Below are 18484 nucleotides of genomic sequence, written 5' to 3'. Positions count from 1 at the left end.
AAGGTGGCATACCCGCTCATTGACCACCATCATGAACAGTATAAGGGCGTCATGAAGAAGAAAGAGAGAGTTAGTTGAACCCAACAGGACTCCAGAATGACAGTATTAGAGCGTGAGAAGGAAGTGCAGGAGAGTTGTACTCTTTGGAAATGTGCAGTGCTGAGTCAGGTACAGCATGAGTAAAACCCCGGCCAGACACAAAAACAAAAGAAAAGTGTAGACAGAACAGGTGGGAGGAGAGGAGCTCAGACAGAGGAGGTATAAAGGAAGCAGAAGCAGATGTCCCATTACATTCAAACATGGCCAAGACGTCCACTCTCATCCTTCTGCTCAGTCTCCTTACCAAGTCGGTTACCATGGCAACGACCCTGGAGCGTGGGGTCAGCTGCCATCAGGAGGTACACCCTGAGCTACTTCGGGAACTGTGGAACCGAACACAACAACTGCTAAAAGTATTACCGGTAGGACAATTGCATTACTATTTAAAAACTTCAAAGGCATGCATGGATACGTCTGTCAGCTTAAATATAGACTGTGTATTTTATGTAGGACATTCAAATCAATCATCAACAATCATATTCATGGTTCTAAAAACGTTGCATATAAAAGAAAGCTGAATCCCATGAATAATCAACCAACCAAGGATTAAACACTGTAGCACATAAAAACCATTTGATTTCAGTATTTGGCATTCATTATTATTTCTATGGATGTGGCTGATTTGTGATTAAGTTTAAGTGACCAGGTTTTGTCCTGTAAAACTGTAAAAATAAATCATAATTTTTACCAAAGGTCAGGACATATTATTGTGAAGACAGCAAGATGAGATGATTATTTAAATTTGATGTAAATTGGCTTCATTGATTAGCCAGGAAGAAGCAGCAGACTTTACATTTGATCTATGTGACTGTATTGGCGGTTTTAAGACTCTAAACATAATGAGGTCAAACTCTCATATGGGAGGAAAGAGGCATTATTTGTATTACTACTTTTTATTGATTACATTTAATTATTACACATATATGAAGCAGAAATGATGAAACAGATCATTTCTATCAGGAACAAGACCTAACAACAAATTCTTGACTGTGATGATGTCATATTCCGAGATGGCGGCACAAGCCAGTGTTACTTATTTATCACCCTGTAGTTTTCTGTGAAATATCCACAAGGTAAATTCACAAATCTTTGATCTGATCACTTCTATTATCAACAAGACTCCAAAAAATGTTTCTGTTTTAACAATATAAAGTTTAGTTGTGCCTATAGACTGTATATAAATGGCCAGAGCTAATGCGCTAGCTGGCGCATTCAAAATGGAAGCGATCATGGGCTTGCTTCCTGCTCTACTGACTCTGGGTCCATTTCACTTTGCATTGAAAAAATTATGCCTTGCCCTTTTCTCTGTAACTGCTACTGTCAGGCTCCTCATTTTGGTCTTTAAACATTCGAATTAACCCACTCTACATGACTCTGGTTTTTATTTTACTATTTTGTCTGTAAATCAATTCCTGTTCCTACCAATGAATTCACTCCATATTCGCTCCTACAACTGCCAGCCTCGGTGAGCTTTATTTGACTGATGCCAAATGCCAAGGGTGACATCACACTACCTTTGTCCACTTCTTAACACAGTCTTTCGTTGTCCACCAACTGCATTAAATATTGTTCGTCTATAGAATGTTGTGATGCTGAAACCCAGCAGTATAATTAAATGCATGTCTGGGAAAATAATATTACATTTATTTACTTGTTACTACAATCTGCAATAAGCAAACTTTTAACAAATTTAACAGAAAAGTGTGGGGAACAGATCATAGCTTACTGCATGTATGTGTTCGCTTTCAGAAAGAAGAGAAGCCTACCAGGGGAGCAAGACTTCTTCCCAAGTTCTGCACCAAATGTCGTGAGGTCAGTACTGTCTCTATGTATGTATGTATTATTTATGTATGTATGATAAAACCTAGAAAAAAAAAGTGGTCAGTGAAACTCTCTCTATTTGGGTTTGGTCAACCACAGGCAGCCTGTAGGTGAGAGTGTTTCTGCATGACGACTTGTGAAAACTTTCATTGTAGGGTAACACCTACAAATTACACCTAGTAAATATTTGAGCTGTGGATTTCCAGTGGAGATTCCAACACAGATTCCAGAGCAATGTCCCTCATCAGGCCAGGGTTTTAGCAAGAAACTCAGCTTGATTAGTGGTGATTTGTAGCTTATTAAACTTAACTTTTTTTTCTAATTGAACATAACTTACACTGTCTTAACCACTTTTAATCTGCATTAATATAGAGCCTTTTTTCTAACCAAACATCTCTTTCTACAATTAGAAAAAAAATATTGCTTTTTAAATTTATGTTAAAAAGCACCTAAAATACCTTAAAATTGAAAAAAAAAAAAAAAAAAAAACAAGATCATGAAAGACTGATTTAAGATTGACTGCAAGGACAAGAACAAGGAAGAAGTCACACAAAAAATCTTATCTGAAAGATAAGAATGTTATTTCTTTATGTCAATGACAAAGAAAACTACATGATTTTATTTTATTTTTTTATTGGATTTAGTGTGTGAGAAATTCAATGAATTGTAATGACTCACCACATCAGTAAAGTTAATCATAGTGCTCTGATTTCCTCAGGGTGCTATTGGCTGGTTGGAGATTCGGGAGATGATTGACATTTACCAGCGATCCGTGTTCAGTCAGGACGAAATAAAAAAACTGCTGCCTCTTCACTTCCCAGACCTTCTCTATAGACTTCAATACACACTACACAACTGCGTGAGTATTTACCACCAAGACAGGCCACACAACTGTTTAACCTTTCATGGGATCATCAGAAAAATACATTTTATTTAAGCATTTGTGTCTGATGCAACACAAGTCTTTGCTATTTTTGCAAAAGCTAGATTTATTTTTTTGCTCTTGGTTGGTATATTGTAATATGTGGGCTACAGCGTCCAAGTAATGTCCCTTATGGATGATGACTGTGCATACTCCTGACTAACCTCAATGCATTTGATGATTTCAGGTTCCCACTGACACACCATCAAATTGGTCCAAACTCTTCAAGAAACTACAACGAAAAATCAAAAAGGTATTGGCCATGTTTGCTTTCTCTTTTACCCACACACATCACAATTGTACAACTACTTATGACCTGATGGCATTCAATTACAAATAATTTATTATGGCACATAATATAAAAATAATATGTAAAACATATGTGTTTTTAGAGAAAGCGTGATGGCGCAGTGAAGGCAGTGAGTGAGTTTACGTTCCTCCTGAGATGGACTGGAGAGCTTGCACACCGGAGGGTCTTTTAAATCCTCTTGTCCATTTACAAGTGTCAGTATTACTGTGTTATTAGCATTGTTCTACTACAGTTTAAGTTGGTCTAAACGGAGCTCAACAGTGACTGTGGTTCAAGAATTTGTCCATTCATTTTTCCATAGACTTTTTCGAAAATTTCAGATATTAAAAGTTCAAAGGCATCATGGAGACTAAACAGCTCTGTGCTAACAAATATCCATGTTTCAGTTGTTTTAAGTCCAAAAAACCCATTAACTAACTTTCAGAAAGTTGTGAGCGAGCTTGCAAACTTTTAATATAAATATTTTTTCTGGGATGTCTATTGGAAAATTAAATTTACTTCCAGAACTGAGGGGTGGGTGGCATAGATCTATAAATATTAAAATTATATTTAAATATTAATATTGATAATAAATAATTGACAGTCACTGTTGAACTCCATTGTAGTTGTTGTAAATTCTATCGCCAAACATTCTTGAATGTTTTTTTTATTCAAATCTTTCATTTCTACAGATGTAATGTTATTGAGAGATGTTCTATGTCAGAATAATTTATAATAATTTAGAAAGTAACTTATTTTTTGATATTTATGTCATTTGCATGTTTTTTTTAAGCGTAATTTAATATTTCAAGCAAATCACAACATAATTTTAAAATATTTTGTTATTATATTTAATATTTATAAGAGAAATAAATTACATTTTGTAAAATTTGTCTGGTTGTTAAATCAAATGCAAAAAGAGTGCTGTCGTCCTGTGGCTGAAATGCGCTACTGCTGTTTTAAGTCTACTACTGTACTACTGAGTGAATATGGTGGTGATATCAGCAAGATGAAGCTTCTCAAAGGAAAAACTGTGTCAAACAGAACTACTACCTAACGAAACCGAGACGTCACCCACGGGCTCTTTACGCAACACTTTCAACGCCTACGTCCCTGCTCATATGTGATCAATTGTATTGTTAATAAAACACTCACTGTTCGACTCCCGACACCACCGTTACATGTTTGATTAAGATTAATAAAAAGCTTAAGGGGGTATTAAAAATAACGCTGGCAGTGACTATTTAAAGGAGCACGTAACCTTTCTGGCACGTCCATAGATAGGCCTATATTTTTTTGCTTTACCTGGAATGTTCCACAGTATGACTAAAGCTTAATACCATACTGTGGAACACTTCAGACAAAGGATTCTCTATGGAGACAAGCAGGCGACGGTCCGCCACAAGAAACGCTACATAGTGCACCATACATTTCTTGCTCTCGTACGCAGCGTCTGAAACAAAACAGTTTAATTACATTGACTTTCTATAACACACTTGATCAGCAGAGGGCAGTAAGCTGACATGCAGTATTATCTTGTTTACTTTTCATACCTACGCTGACCTGTTTGGGATCTCCAGACAAACTGTTATAATAGAATCTGGCCCAACTGACTGGTATAACCAAAGATGGCTCAAAACATATTTTGAACAGCCCATTTTTTTTTTTGTCATCCCACTTAAAAATGAACTTCATTTGTGACTTTTTCTTATCTAACATCTTTCCTATCAATAATAAACACGTCCCTAAATCTAGCATTATCATTATCAATCCTACATGCAGCTTCCCTGTTGAATTCATGTTGAAATCACCTTACTACTTCACCTGGTGGCAGAAAGTGGGCCTACATAACTGACACTGGAGACAGTGTGGTCGCAGCTGCAGATAAAGAGTCTAGCTTTATTTCCCTGTTTAACGGTACAATTTGCTCCCCTTACACACAGAGACAACACAGGCAACATATAACGCGACACTTGCATAATATCTCACGTGGAAAGTGCAGTTTAAAACTCATCTCATTTTGATTCAGCATAACTGTAGTTTGTCAGAGGTAGATAATTGCAAAAGGTAGAGTTTGGTTGTATTTTTTGGCATCAACATACTACTACTACTACTACTACTACTACTAGTAGTAATGTAGTTAATTTCATGATTAATGCATTGTATTCAATAATATAATTTAACTAATGACCATTTAATCACTTTTGTACTTTCAAAGAAGGCCAATCTGTGCTATGGGAAGAGTTCACATTGAACCTTGGCCACAGGAGGAAGTGGTGTGTCTGATTTTTTGCCAGTGGCTGGTGAGACATTTATTTCTAAGAATCTACGATTACAGTTTAGAGAGGAGGGTTGCCCTGTTCCAATGAAGTTCATAGAAAGCGGTGATCTGTTTAGTTGTAAAGACCAGGAATTTTTTTTATATTTTCATATCTGTTTAAATTATACCTTTGAACCAATTATGCATGTCTGGATGCAACAGTAATCAAAAGAGCATGTACAGAATTGTAATAAACATAGAAAAAAAGTGCCTGAAAAAATACAATACCACAGACGAATTCAATCAGACCAAACTATCACTGCCTTTAAAAATAGTTTACTTTCTCAAGACTGGGATGCTATATGTAATATCCAAAATGCAGAATGTGCATACAATGAATTTATAAAAATATTTCTAGAGTTATATAATAGAAACTGTCCAATTGTATACTATAATAAAAAAAAGTAGATATAAAGAACACCCTTGGGTAACAAAAGGTCTTCAAAATGCTTGCAATAAGAAAAATAGTCTATTCAAAAATTTTATAAAAAAGAGAACGATTGAGACAGAGACTAGATATAAAACATATAAAAACAAATTAACTACAATTTTGCATACAAGTAAGAGAGATTACTTTAGGAAATTATTAGATTATAATAAAAACAATGTGAAAGAGGTATGGAAAATATTGAACAGTGTCATAAATAATAAACCAAAAGCAGAAAACTATCCGAAATTCTTTACACATAATAATATAGATGAATATAACATGGAAATGGTGGCAAATAAGTTCAATCAGTTCTTTGCTAATGTGGGTCCAGATTTGGCAGCCAAAATCCCTCAACACACAGGAGAACGTCAACAACTAATTGACAGAAATCCCCATTCCATGTTTATTTCCCCTGTGGGTGAAACGGAAATTGTCAATACAGTCATGAAATGTAAAAATAAGAAATCAACTACAATGATTTGGACATGGCCCTGATAAAACAAATAATTACAGTAATTGCCAAACCATTAGCACACATCTTCAATCTATCATTTCAAACTGGTACAGTCCCACTTCAGATGAAGATAGCAAAAGTCATACCTTTATTTAAATCTGGAAACAAGCAGGAATTTACCAACTACAGACCAGTTTCTCTACTACCACAATTCTCAAAAATATTAGAACAGCTCTACAACACTGGAAAAATTCATAGGTCAACACAACCTACTCAGCGATAGTCAGTACGGTTTCAGAACAAGCAGATCAACATCACTCGCTCTGATGGACTCAATTGAAGCAATAACCAATCACATTGATCAAAGCGGGTATATTCATAGATTTAAAAAAGGCTTTTGACACAATAAATCATCAATTACTATTTAAAAAATGGAAAGGTATGGAATAAGAGGGGTAGCTTTAAAGTGGCTAAAAAGTTATTTAGTAAACCGAAAACAATTTGTCAAACTGGGTGAACGCTGCTCTTCACATGAGGACATTGTCTGTGGCCTGCCACAAGGGTCTGTGTTAGGACCTAAATTATTTATTTTATATATTAACGATCTATGCAAAGTGTCTACATTGTTTAAAGCAGTGTTATTTGCAGATGACACAAATTTATTTTGTTATGGAGACAACATACAGCTAAAAATATGGTTTGACACAAATAAATTATCTCTAAATTTGAATAAAACTAAAATAATGCTATTTGGGAATTATAAGGAAGAAAAAATACAGTTACAGATACAAGGTGTAAGAATAGAGCAGGTCAAGGAGAATACATTTTTAGGGGTCATAATTGATGAGAAGATTAACTGGAAAGCCCACATCCAATATATACATAATAAAATATCAAAAAGTATTGCAGTATTAAACAAAGCAAAGTATGTCTTAGATCACAGAGCACTACACACACTTTATTGTTCACCGGTTTTACCATATTTAACATACTGTGCAGAAATTTGGGGCAATAACTATAAAACTGCAATAGAACCATTGATAAAACTTCAAAAAAAAAAAGCAATAAGAATTATTTATAATGTCAAATTTCATGACCACACTAATCCACTGTTTATTCATGCCAAATTACTCAAACTGAATGATTTGATTCTGTACCAAACTGCACAAGTCATGTATAAAGCTAAAAATAAGCACTTACCAAAAAATCTTCAACTACTTTTTTGTGAAAGGGAAACAAACTATACTCCTCCTTGAACTGCCACCTTATCGTGGTGGGGGAGTTTGCGTACCCGAATGATCCTAGGACCCATGTTGCCCGGGGCATTATGCCCCTGGTAGGGTCTCCCATGGCAAACAGGTCCTAGGTGACGGGGCAGACTAAGAGCAGTTCATAGAACCTCTATGAACAGTATAAAAACAAGGACCGTGACGTCGCCCGGTATGGCGCAGTCGGGGCCCCACCCTGGAGCCAGGCCTGGGGTTGGGGCTCGAAAGCGAGCGCCTGGTGGCCGGGCCTTTGCCCACGGGGCCCGGCCGGGCTCAGCCCGAAGGGACGACGTGGGCCCGCCCTCCTGTGGGCTCACCACCCACAGAGGGTTTCATAGGGGTCGGGTGCGCTGTGAACTAGGCAGCGGTCAGGGTCAGGGATCCCGGCAACCTAGTCCACGGACACAGAACCTGGCTGTAGGGACGTGGAATGTCACCTCGCTGGGGGGAAGGAGCCTGAGCTTGTGCGGGAGGTTGAGAGGTACCGGCTAGATATAGTCGGCCTCACCTCCACGCACAGCTTGGGCTCTGGTACCCAACCTCTCGAGAGGGGTTGGACCCTCCATTTTTCTGGTGTTGCCTGCGGGGAGCAGCGGCGGGCTGGTGTGGGCTTTCTTATAGCCCCACAGCTCAGCCGCCACGTGTTGGAGTTCACCCCAGTGAACGAGAGGGTCGTGTCCCTGCGGCTTCGGGTCGGGGACAGGTCTCTCACTGTGGTGTCGGCCTACGGGCCGAACAGCAGTGCAGAGTACCCGGCCTTCTTGGAGTCCCTGGGAGGTGTACTAGACAGTGCACCAACTGGGGACTCCGTTGTTCTACTGGGGGACTTCAATGCCCACGTGGGCAACGACAGTGACACTTGGAGAGGGGTGATTGGGAGGAACGGCCTCCCTGATCTGAATCCGAGTGATGTTCTGTTATTGGACTTCTGTGCTAGTCACAGTTTGTCCATAACGAACACCATGTTCGAGCACAAGGGTGTCCATAAGTGCACGTGGCACCAGGATACCCTAGGCCGGATGTCGATGATCGACTTTGTCGTCGTGTCATCTGACCTCAGGCCGCGTGTCTTGGACACTCGGGTGAAGAGAGGGGCTGAGCTGTCAACCGATCACCACCTGGTGGTGAGTTGGATCTGCTGGCGGTGGAAGAAGCCGGAAAGACCTGGCAGACCCAAGCGTGTAGTGAGGGTCTGTTGGGAACGTCTGGTGGAACCCTCCATCAGAGGGATCTTCAACTCACACCTCCGGGAGAGCTTCTCCCAGATCCCGGGGGAGGTTGGAGATATGGAGTCCGAGTGGGTTCTGTTCTCCACCTCCATTGTCAATGCGGCAGCTCGGAGCTGTGAGCGTAAGGTCTGTGGTGCCTGTCGCGGCGGCAATCCCCGAACCCGGTGGTGGACACCGGAAGTAAGGGATGCCGTCAAGCTGAAGAAGGAGTCCTATCGGGTCTTGTTGGCTCGTGGGACTCCTGAAGCAGCTGATGGGTACCGACGGGCCAAGCGTGCTGCAGCTCGTGCGGTCACAGAGGCAAAAACTCGGAGCTGGGAGGAGTTCGGGGAGGCCATGGAGGAGGACTATCGGACGGCCTCAAAGAGATTCTGGCAAACCGTCCGGCGCCTCAGGAGGGGGAAGAAGTTCTTCACCAACACTGTTTACAGTGCGGGGGGGAGAGCTATTGACCTCGACTGGGGATGTAGTCGGACGGTGGAAAGAATACTTTGAGGATCTCCTCAATCCCACCGTCACGTCTTCCGAGGAGGAAGCAGAGACTGGGGACCCAGAGGCGGACTCGTCCATCACCCTGGCTGAAGTCACTGAGGTGGTTGGCAAGCTCCTTGGTGGCAAGGCTCCGGGGGTGGACGAGATCCGTCCTGAGTACCTGAAGTCTCTGGATGTTGTGGGCCTGTCTTGGTTGACACGTCTCTGCTTGTTGGTTGGTTAACACGTTTCTCTGGAGGGTGTGTTCCAATTACAGGGGAATCACACTCCTCAGCCTCCCCGGTAAGGTCTATTCCAGGGTACTGGAGAGGAGAATCCGCCCGATAGTCGAACCTCGGATTCAGGAGGAGCAGTGTGGTTTTCGTCCTGGCCGTGGAACACTGGACCAGCTCTACACTCTCCATCGGGTGCTCGAGGGTTCATGGGAGTTTGCCCAACCAGTCCACATGTGCTTTGTGGACTTGGAGAAGGCATTCGACCGTGTCCCTCGTGGTGTCCTATGGGGGGTGCTCTGAGAGTATGGGGTCCGGGGCCCTTTGCTAAGGGCTGTCCGGTCCCTGTATGACCAGAGCAGGAGCTGTATTCACATTGCCGGCAGTAAGTCAGACCTGTTCCCAGTGCATGTTGGACTCCGCCAGGGCTGCCCTTTGTCACCGGTTCTGTTCATTGTTTTTATGGACAGAATTTCTAGGCGCAGTCAGGGACCGGAGGGGGTCCGGTTCGGGGACCACAGGATTTCATCTCTACTGTTTGCAGATGATGTTGTCCTGTTGGCTTCATCGAACCAGGACCTGCAATGTGCACTGGGGCGGTTTGCAGCCGAATGTGAAGCGGCTGGGATGAAGATCAGCTCCTCCAAATCCAAGGCCATGGTTCTCGACCGGAAAAAGGTAGCTTGCCCTCTCCGGGTGGGTGGAGAGGCCCTGCCTGAAGTGGAGGAGTTCAAGTATCTCGGGGTCTTGTTCACGAGTGAGGGGAGGATGGAGCTTGAGATTGACAGGTGGATCGGTGCAGCTTCAGCAGTGATGCGGTCGCTGTATCGGATCATTGTGGTGAAGAGGGAGCTGAGCCGAAAGGCAAAGCTCTCGATTTACCGGTCAGTCTTCGTTCCCACCCTCACCTATGGTCATGAGCTCTGGGTAATGACCGAAAGGACAAGATCGCGGATACAAGCGGCCGAAATGAGTTTCCTTCGCAGGGTGGCTGGGCGCTCCCTTAGAGATAGGGTGAGGAGCTCAGTCACACGGGAGGAGCTCGGAGTAGAGCCGCTGCTCCTCCACATTGAGAGGAGCCAGTTGAGGTGGCTCGGGCATCTTTTCCGGATGCCTCCTGGACGCCTCCCTCGGGAGGTGTTCTGGGCATGTCCCACTGGGAGGAGGCCCCGGGGAAGACCCAGGACACGCTGGAGGGACTATGTTTCTCGGCTGGCCTGGGAACGCCTTGGGGTCCCCCCAGAAGAGCTGGAGGAAGTGTGTGTGGAAAGGGAGGTCTGGGAGTCCCTGCTTAGACTGCTGCCTCCACGACCCGGCCCCGGATAAGCGGATGAAAATGGAATGGAATGGCATGGAATGGAAACAAACTATAACTTAAGAGGCGTTTTGAATTTTAAATTGCCTTGTGCTTGAACGACAAGAAAAAGTTTTTGTGTCTCTGTTTGTGGTGTGAAATTATGGAACAACTTGAAAATAGAATTAAAACTTTGTTCGAATATACATGTACTCAAAAGGGCAATAAAAAAATTAATTATTTCAAAATACTGTGCGGAAGAAATGAGCGCTTAGGGTATATGTGCGCATGTATATGTATGTGTATGTATATGGGTGTATATATGTATATATATATATAGGTATGCATGGGTATGTGATGTGTATGTAGGTATGTATATATTATATCTGTGTATATGATGTGTACTATATCTGTGCACATAATATACATATATTTGTTGTTGTTTGTTAGATTGTAATGCAATGGAGGTACTGTGCAATTATTGCTTATAATGTACAGGAAATGAGAAGTCTGTATTTGTTCTTCGTTAATTTGGGACTGTAGAAAAAAGGGGTGGGGTTAAATAAGTATTTACTTCCTCCCACTCCTTTTTCGGACACAAGGAAAATTCTGCGTAACATTTATTTTGCCTGTTATTATAGAATAGAAATAGTTACTTTTTGTGTTATATCTATGTATTTACGTTTTTGTTTTTTTATTATTTATTATTATTATTTTTATTTATGTTCTATGTATTACAGTCCAAAATAAATAAACATAATAATAATATACACATAAATGCAGTAGGCCTACAAAACTAGTAAAAATGTCCTTGAAATGTCATTAAGTTTGACAAACTATTATGCATTGCTTGGGGAGCAAACTTGAAAATCACTTTGCTCTTACGTTATTGCTGATTTTGGCTTTTCCAGTATTGCTGCTCCATTGTGTATGTAACTCTTACTTTATGTGCAAATTTTCACCTAGTTTTATTTTTTTTTTTCCGTGATGATATTTATGGTGTGGTGTACTGCACTTAAAGTTGACATATTTAACATGTAGGCTTAGTGATTCTCCCTCACCATGAGCCTACTCAAAGTTCTGCTTTGATGAATCATGCATGCCACTATGAAGGGACCAGGCTTATCGGTTCTGCAGTGTTGAACAGGTAGTCAATTGACCAGTTTCTATTATTAAGCCATTTTTGATAAATATAAATAAATAAATAAATAAATAAATAAATATATATATATATATATATATATATATATATATATATATATATATATATATATATATATATATATATATATATATATATATATATATATATATATATATATATATGATGATAGATAAGAGATTGTTAAGTGAGTAATAAAGGTTTGTTTGGCAGCTGCATTTATATGTGCACACACTGTTATGCACTTTGGCTGAAAATGAGAGAGAACTGGAACTGCACTGACCTTGTTTCATTGGGAGGGTGGTCTATCTTTCCCTTCGTTCCACTCTAAAATACAAAGATGAGTGTGTCAAACATAATCTCATTCTCTCACTGACACACTTTCATATCTTATGAAATTAGTGAAACAGCTATTCCCAAAATAAACATAAGGTGCTGAGGGATACCTTCAAGTAAGAATAGTGCTTCTCAAACTGTGGTGCATATACCACACACATCTGGTTTTTGCTCAATTTCTGCCCATTTATTTTGACAGACATAATATTATTTATGTATATGTGTCACTTGTTTTTAAGTAAAGTTTTACTTTAACTAAAGTGCTTTTAATTTAGCAATACTTATCATTAAAATGTGTTATTACCAATATATTTGTGTTATTATGCTTTGCCATGGCTATGATTTTATCTTCTTGTGTAGAAGTAAAAGCTGCTATAAACTTCTATGTGCCTAATAATATAAATCAGTAGCCCTCCTCTGCTCTGACCAGGGATTCTCCTTTGTGCGTGTGTTTAGCAGCAGAGGAGTTTTTTTAGAGGAAAACTGTTGTCAATGGTGCTAATTCTGAAAGCCCACAGACCACAGACGATACACGACCACACAGACGCAGCTACACAATGAGACGTACAGGGATGGAGCCACCTATAAAGGCACAGGCCAGCTCAGAGCATCAATCAGTAGATCATCATTACTGCTCTATCACTTGTGTTGAAACATATTTAACATATTGGTATATTATGGCTGTGGTCTATCTGCTGGTTTTATTTGGAGCGGCTTTAGTGTCGAGTGTTCCCATTCACTCTGTGCCACATGTCCTGTCTAAAGCCCATGAGTCCATCGTGACCCCCTTGGTGAGTACTAGCTTTTTTGTTTTGATATTATTTATATTATATATTTGTGTTATATGTACCATACTTGATAGAGTTGAATAATGTACCCTTTTAGACTCCTAATCATCAGGCTCCACTCTACATTGGCCTATGTCGTAGGTTCAGTGCATCAAAGAGTAAAAAAGTCATATAGAATAAAAATGTATTGATCAGTTTATAATGGCCGGGGTACTGGTGAATGTGTTGTTTATTTGAATGAAAACAGAGCTATTAAATGCTTTCTTTTACAGAATCTGACTCATCCAGAGGTTGGAAGTAACCCCCTCTTCACTTCTGTCATTAGGAGTTTGAACAGCTCCTCTCAGGTACATGCACATTTATTTATGTGACTACAAATAACTACTTTACAGTGGCCAAGTCTTATATATGCCTTGAACTGGAAGTACTTTCAGATGTTCTAATCTTCATTTACTCAACCAAAAAATAAATTAGTTTTAGTAGAGTAGAGTAATTTTATAATCATTTTGCTGGCACAATTAACATTTACTTTGAGTTCCCTTTTGGGAATTGTATTCTTCTTTGCAAAAATATTTTTAGGTAAACAGGCTATCTGAAAGATTTTAATAGTAATTTTTGCTTACCGGGAACCCATTTTGCCTGTTCACACAATTCATCTTTAAACACCGGTTTAAAGATGTTCCAGTGATCAACAAGCCACTAAACCAGAAATTGACAGTGTTTTTAAATGTAGTGTCATACACTGAAATACTTAAAGTCTGTCTGTGTCCTTTACTGCTAAAGGACAAAGTGTTGAATGCCACACTGGATGTGTACATGAGGATCTTCAGCAGCCTCCTACACCATGGGCCCCATAGCGCCCCCCTCCTGCAGCAACTGCACCGCTCAGAGGTACATGAGGTGCAGAATGCCATTAAGGAATTCAGGAAGTACGTGTTAAAACGCAAAACTGAACTAAGTCACCTGCAAACAAACAGGGAGGACCTGCTCTCCAAAATCAACGCTATCAAGGTACGACACATGTAAAAAAAAAAAATAATAAAAATATATGTGTATATATATATATATATATATATATATATATATATATATATATATATATATATATATATATATATATATATATATATATATATATATATATATATATATATATTATATAATATAAAGGATGAGGTTAGGAGGTAACAGCACTTCTTGAGTAGTTAGTTGTTTCATATGCTTTTGTTGTTTATTTCCAGGTGGATGACCCGCTGGTGCAGAGGAAGGCCCTGGCTCAGTTCTTGGAAGTGTATGATGCCATCTCAGGCCTCCTGACTTCCCGGGACAATAGATATAACTGATATAACTACAGTCCTATTTTATTATTTTATTTATTTATATATATAAGTTTCAGCTTGTCAAATTTTCATTTACCACTGACTTATTTATTTAGTGTTGAACAGCGATCTGCAATCTGTTATTTATTGTTGTTTAAAAAAAAAAAATGTATTTAATGTATTTATTAATGCATTATTTATTTGAATTATGTATTTTGTTATTTATTTAAATAAATAAGTAAATAAAAACTACATTAGAATGGATTCATGGATATTAATTAATTAATGTATTTCTTATTCTTTCTTATTATTTATGTATTGTTTATTTGAAGACATACAGAAATACTGATTAACAAACATAAACAATATATAAACCCGATGTATGTAATAAAATAAAATGAAATGATAATAATCATCATCATAATCATAATTATCATCATAATAATAATACACTGTCTATTCTGCTGAATAAACTCAAGTCATTAAAGAAGTGGTTTCTCACCTGGGAAACCTGACCATAGAAGGGTTTTATGAGACATTTGAACTGGCTCCAGTGGTTTTTACCCCACAACTTATAATTATGTAATGAAAGAAAGTGAGAAAAAAAAAAAAGGAACCCATGACTGTACATGTGAAAGGACCTCAACTATCCCTGTGACATCATTGTGACATCAGCGAAAACCCAAATGCCACGACCAATCACAGAGTGGGACTTCCCCTCAGTGATGTGAAGTGGTGTGTCATTCATATTCACCAACCCAAGAATAAAATAAAAAACTTTATTTCATGGTACTTTTTATTATAATTAGAGAGATAAAACCAACTTCAAATCAGTGACCATTTTGACAACTAGGAAAAGCTTTTGTGCTTCAGTCTGTGGAATTAGACTATGGAACAGTTTGCCTGTGGAATTCTTTAATGTGTAAAAAAAAGTTTAGTGCTGAATTAAGAATATCTTTTAACAATACAGAAGTGCTAACTAATGTAGAAAAAAACTACTTATAACTAACAACAAAATTGTACAACAAAATTAAGAGTACAGAGGGAGCAGGGTGGGATTGGGGATTGGGATAGAGATATTTAATGCCATTGTATTTTTACTGTTTGTACATAGATTGCATTGTTTATGCTCTTTTTGTATTCTGTGCTTTGTCTGTCTCACTGCAGATGGAAATGAGCTCCAAGAGCTATAATCTGTGTCAAAGCATTCAATGTTTCTTTGATTAATGCTCCTGTACATGGTCCCTGTAAAATAAATTAAATAAACTGAAAATAAACCAAGAGATGGAGGTGTTAAGTAAGGCAAAAGGGTAATGGTATTGTATGAATAAGAAAAAAAAGTGAACTGTGCATATTTTGATCAAAGGAATCAAGGAAATACATATATTTTATAATATACATATGTTCTTTAATTAACACTGGAAAAAGAGGTGAGAATAAATATGTTTTACTTTCACCCACTCATTTTCGAATATATATATAATATAACATAACATAATATAATATAATATAATATATAATCCTTGTATATAAGGATTATGAATCCTCATTGTCCATTGTTTTTTTTATACTCTATTGTTACTTACTCTTTATGCTCTATTGTTAATATTGTCTTGATAATGATTTTTTTTTCTATGCATGTTCAAAATATACACCAAACAAACAAATAATGGTATCCTTATTCTAACATAACGCTTGATGAGCAAACTAAAAAGCATAGCATTAGAATAGGGAGGTAGGTGTGAAGGCCGGGGCCTCCACCGCACATAACCTTCCACCGGGACGTCATGCACACTCCGGGACCGAAACTGTCCAAAGGTTGGCAAAAAAGTGACTAATTTTCCCTCAACCCCCTTTGCAGGAAAGGCCCTCACTGCACCAGAGAACTGGATGGACTAATTGACAGTTCAAAGAACTTAACGACAAACACCAAAAACATCTGATACCATAAAGGAAAAGTAACGCTGAACTGCATTTTACATACATGCTGATGTCTCTTGACAGTTGGTGATCTCGTCCAACCCATACACATCTGTGTGGAGACATGTACAGTGGATGTGTAAAATTTAAAATATCTTTGAAAATTACAACCTCCTTTTATATATTTTGTGGTAATGGAAGATTATTACAAATACTAAATATATTTTCATAATACTATGATTGTAATGTAGTGTGCATGTGTGATGAGGTGTGTGTTGGCGCAGAGCTGGATTTATGGATTTTCTAATTCATAATCAGAGACTGCAGGTGGAAACTTGCTATTTTGATATAAGCAGGTGCAGAACATCTCTTTTACAGCCCGATTGTCTCTGAACAAATGTAACCTTTTTTCTCACATATTTATATTAAATCCATTTCATTTATGATATACAGGTAGGTTTTACTTTTGTTTTTGTAAAAGGACCCATGTGCTGACAAGAAATGTCATGTGTTTTCTCCCAGCAGAGCCTTGTGTATCTACTCAGGCTATTACGTCACACCTGCTGAATACTTATTCTTTCCTTTCAGTAAGACCACTCATTCTTCTGCATTATTATATTTGGGTGTATCACAAAATTGTAATTGCATTTGAGATAGCATTTTTGTGTTTAGTTTATCCTGGCTCATAGTGTCACCAGCATTGCAAAAACATTTTTGGTTATGTGCATTGTACCTGATAAATTGTCTCAACTTGACAGGGACTCAAAAGAATTCAAGTTTCCATTGTATGTGAGCAAAATTGCTGAGGAGACTGTGCCAGGCATTAATGACAAGCATCGCCAGAAAGTTTTAACATGCAATGATCTGCAGTAGCGCAGTGATGCATGAAACCATGGACTGCATGAACTATCTGGTCAAAAAGCAGCACACTAGTACTTAAGCAGAATATTTTAATATGAAGTTGATGAGTGTAGGTGCGTTTGCTAAGTAGGAGACCCCTCTCACCCACTTCTATGAAGATTGGTGATTTAAAGGAAACAAGTCAACCACATTTTCACACCTAGATCATCGGTGCTTCACAGGCTGTCTCTCCCTTCTACTACCCTGTCTTATAAAGAAGGTTTCATGACAAGTCAAACATTTGTGTTTGATTAGTGTGAAGGGGTGGACTCTTTGGATTGACTTTGTGTTGGTCTTGTGCTGTGATGGATGCTACGGGCAGAGTTGCGCTGTGTGTGTGTGTGTTACTGTTTGTGGCCCAAGTCAGGAGCTCTCACATCCCCAGGACGATGAACCAGACCCTCCAGAGACTGCGGCGGCACTATGTAAGTACAGCATTACGCTAACAGAAGATCTGACATTTACAGGCTACATTCATGTCAAAGCTCATGTGTTCAACAAACTACTGAAAAGAAGTTGATTCAGTATCAAAACATTAGAGATTTGTGAAAACTTGTGATTGTGTAAACAGTCCCCTATAAGCTCAGATTGTAATGACCACACACACTTCTGGAGTCACACTCAACATGAAGTACTTTTAACTGTTGTTTCTTTCCCTACAGAAAATTCCAAACACAGAAAGATATAATGGAACACCAGTTTTCTCCAGAGACCCCTTCAAAGCAAAGGAGGTAAGTGGGTTTGTTTTCTTCACTATAGTGGACATATAGCATGATTTTGATGTACAGTTATCATTTGTGTAGCAACATCAGCTATTGTGAGATGTGTGATGGTGTTTAGATCCTCTACAGCTGACTCCTATCTATTGGTCTGGGCTTGTTGAGGTTTTGTGGTTTTTCTGCATCTTACACAAAATGAAATCTAGACTAGACTTCCTCTACTCAAAATGCAACAGTTATGTGCATGAATTCAGTTTGTATTCCAGTACATTTTTCACTTTAACAAATGTCTAGACATTTTAGGCAACAAATTACTTTTCTCAAAACTGCCTTAAAAATAAACACTGATTAATTTTTTTTAATATAGCCTATGGCAGCCTTAGCAGGTTATTTATAGCATTCAACCTTTTAACCATATTTGATTTTGACAGAAGCATTTCCACTATTATCACTCTCACAACATTGGACACGTGTAAAAATAGCTCTTGTTACTCAGTACTTTCCGAGTTT

General features: G+C 38.8%; 1 protein-coding gene across 1 annotated transcript; it reads left to right on the top strand.

The window, feature by feature from the left end:
• Positions 1–236: 236 nt before the first annotated feature.
• On the top strand, positions 237–14687 carry LOC129409005 (uncharacterized). The gene is made up of 9 exons (XM_055154106.1): positions 237–461; positions 1849–1911; positions 2639–2779; positions 3030–3095; positions 3235–3315; positions 12847–13119; positions 13389–13463; positions 13900–14127; positions 14358–14687. Exons 1-9 carry the CDS (start codon positions 300–302, stop codon positions 14457–14459), a joined length of 1191 nt encoding a protein of 396 aa, XP_055010081.1. The 5' UTR covers positions 237–299; the 3' UTR covers positions 14460–14687.
• Positions 14688–18484: the final 3797 nt, after the last annotated feature.

This window comes from Boleophthalmus pectinirostris, unplaced genomic scaffold (genome assembly GCF_026225935.1).
Source record: "Boleophthalmus pectinirostris isolate CB_2022bp ecotype Guang Dong unplaced genomic scaffold, ASM2622593v1 HiC_scaffold_18, whole genome shotgun sequence".
NCBI classification, from domain to species: domain Eukaryota; kingdom Metazoa; phylum Chordata; class Actinopteri; order Gobiiformes; family Gobiidae; genus Boleophthalmus; species Boleophthalmus pectinirostris.
Note: the sequence above shows the minus strand (reverse complement) of the source record. Positions and strands in the feature narration are given on the sequence as shown.

What these genes read in the sequence shown, in the direction of transcription:
- LOC129409005 (XM_055154106.1), top strand. Translation starts at nt 300, where the DNA reads ATGGCCAAGACGTCCACTCTCATCCTTCTGCTCAGTCTCCTTACCAAG. An exon ending in AGTCCATCGTGACCCCCTTG is followed by an intron (nt 13,120 to 13,388) that starts GTGAGTACTAGC and finishes TTTCTTTTACAG; the next exon opens with AATCTGACTCATCCAGAGGT. An exon ending in CCAAAATCAACGCTATCAAG is followed by an intron (nt 14,128 to 14,357) that starts GTACGACACATG and finishes GTTTATTTCCAG; the next exon opens with GTGGATGACCCGCTGGTGCA.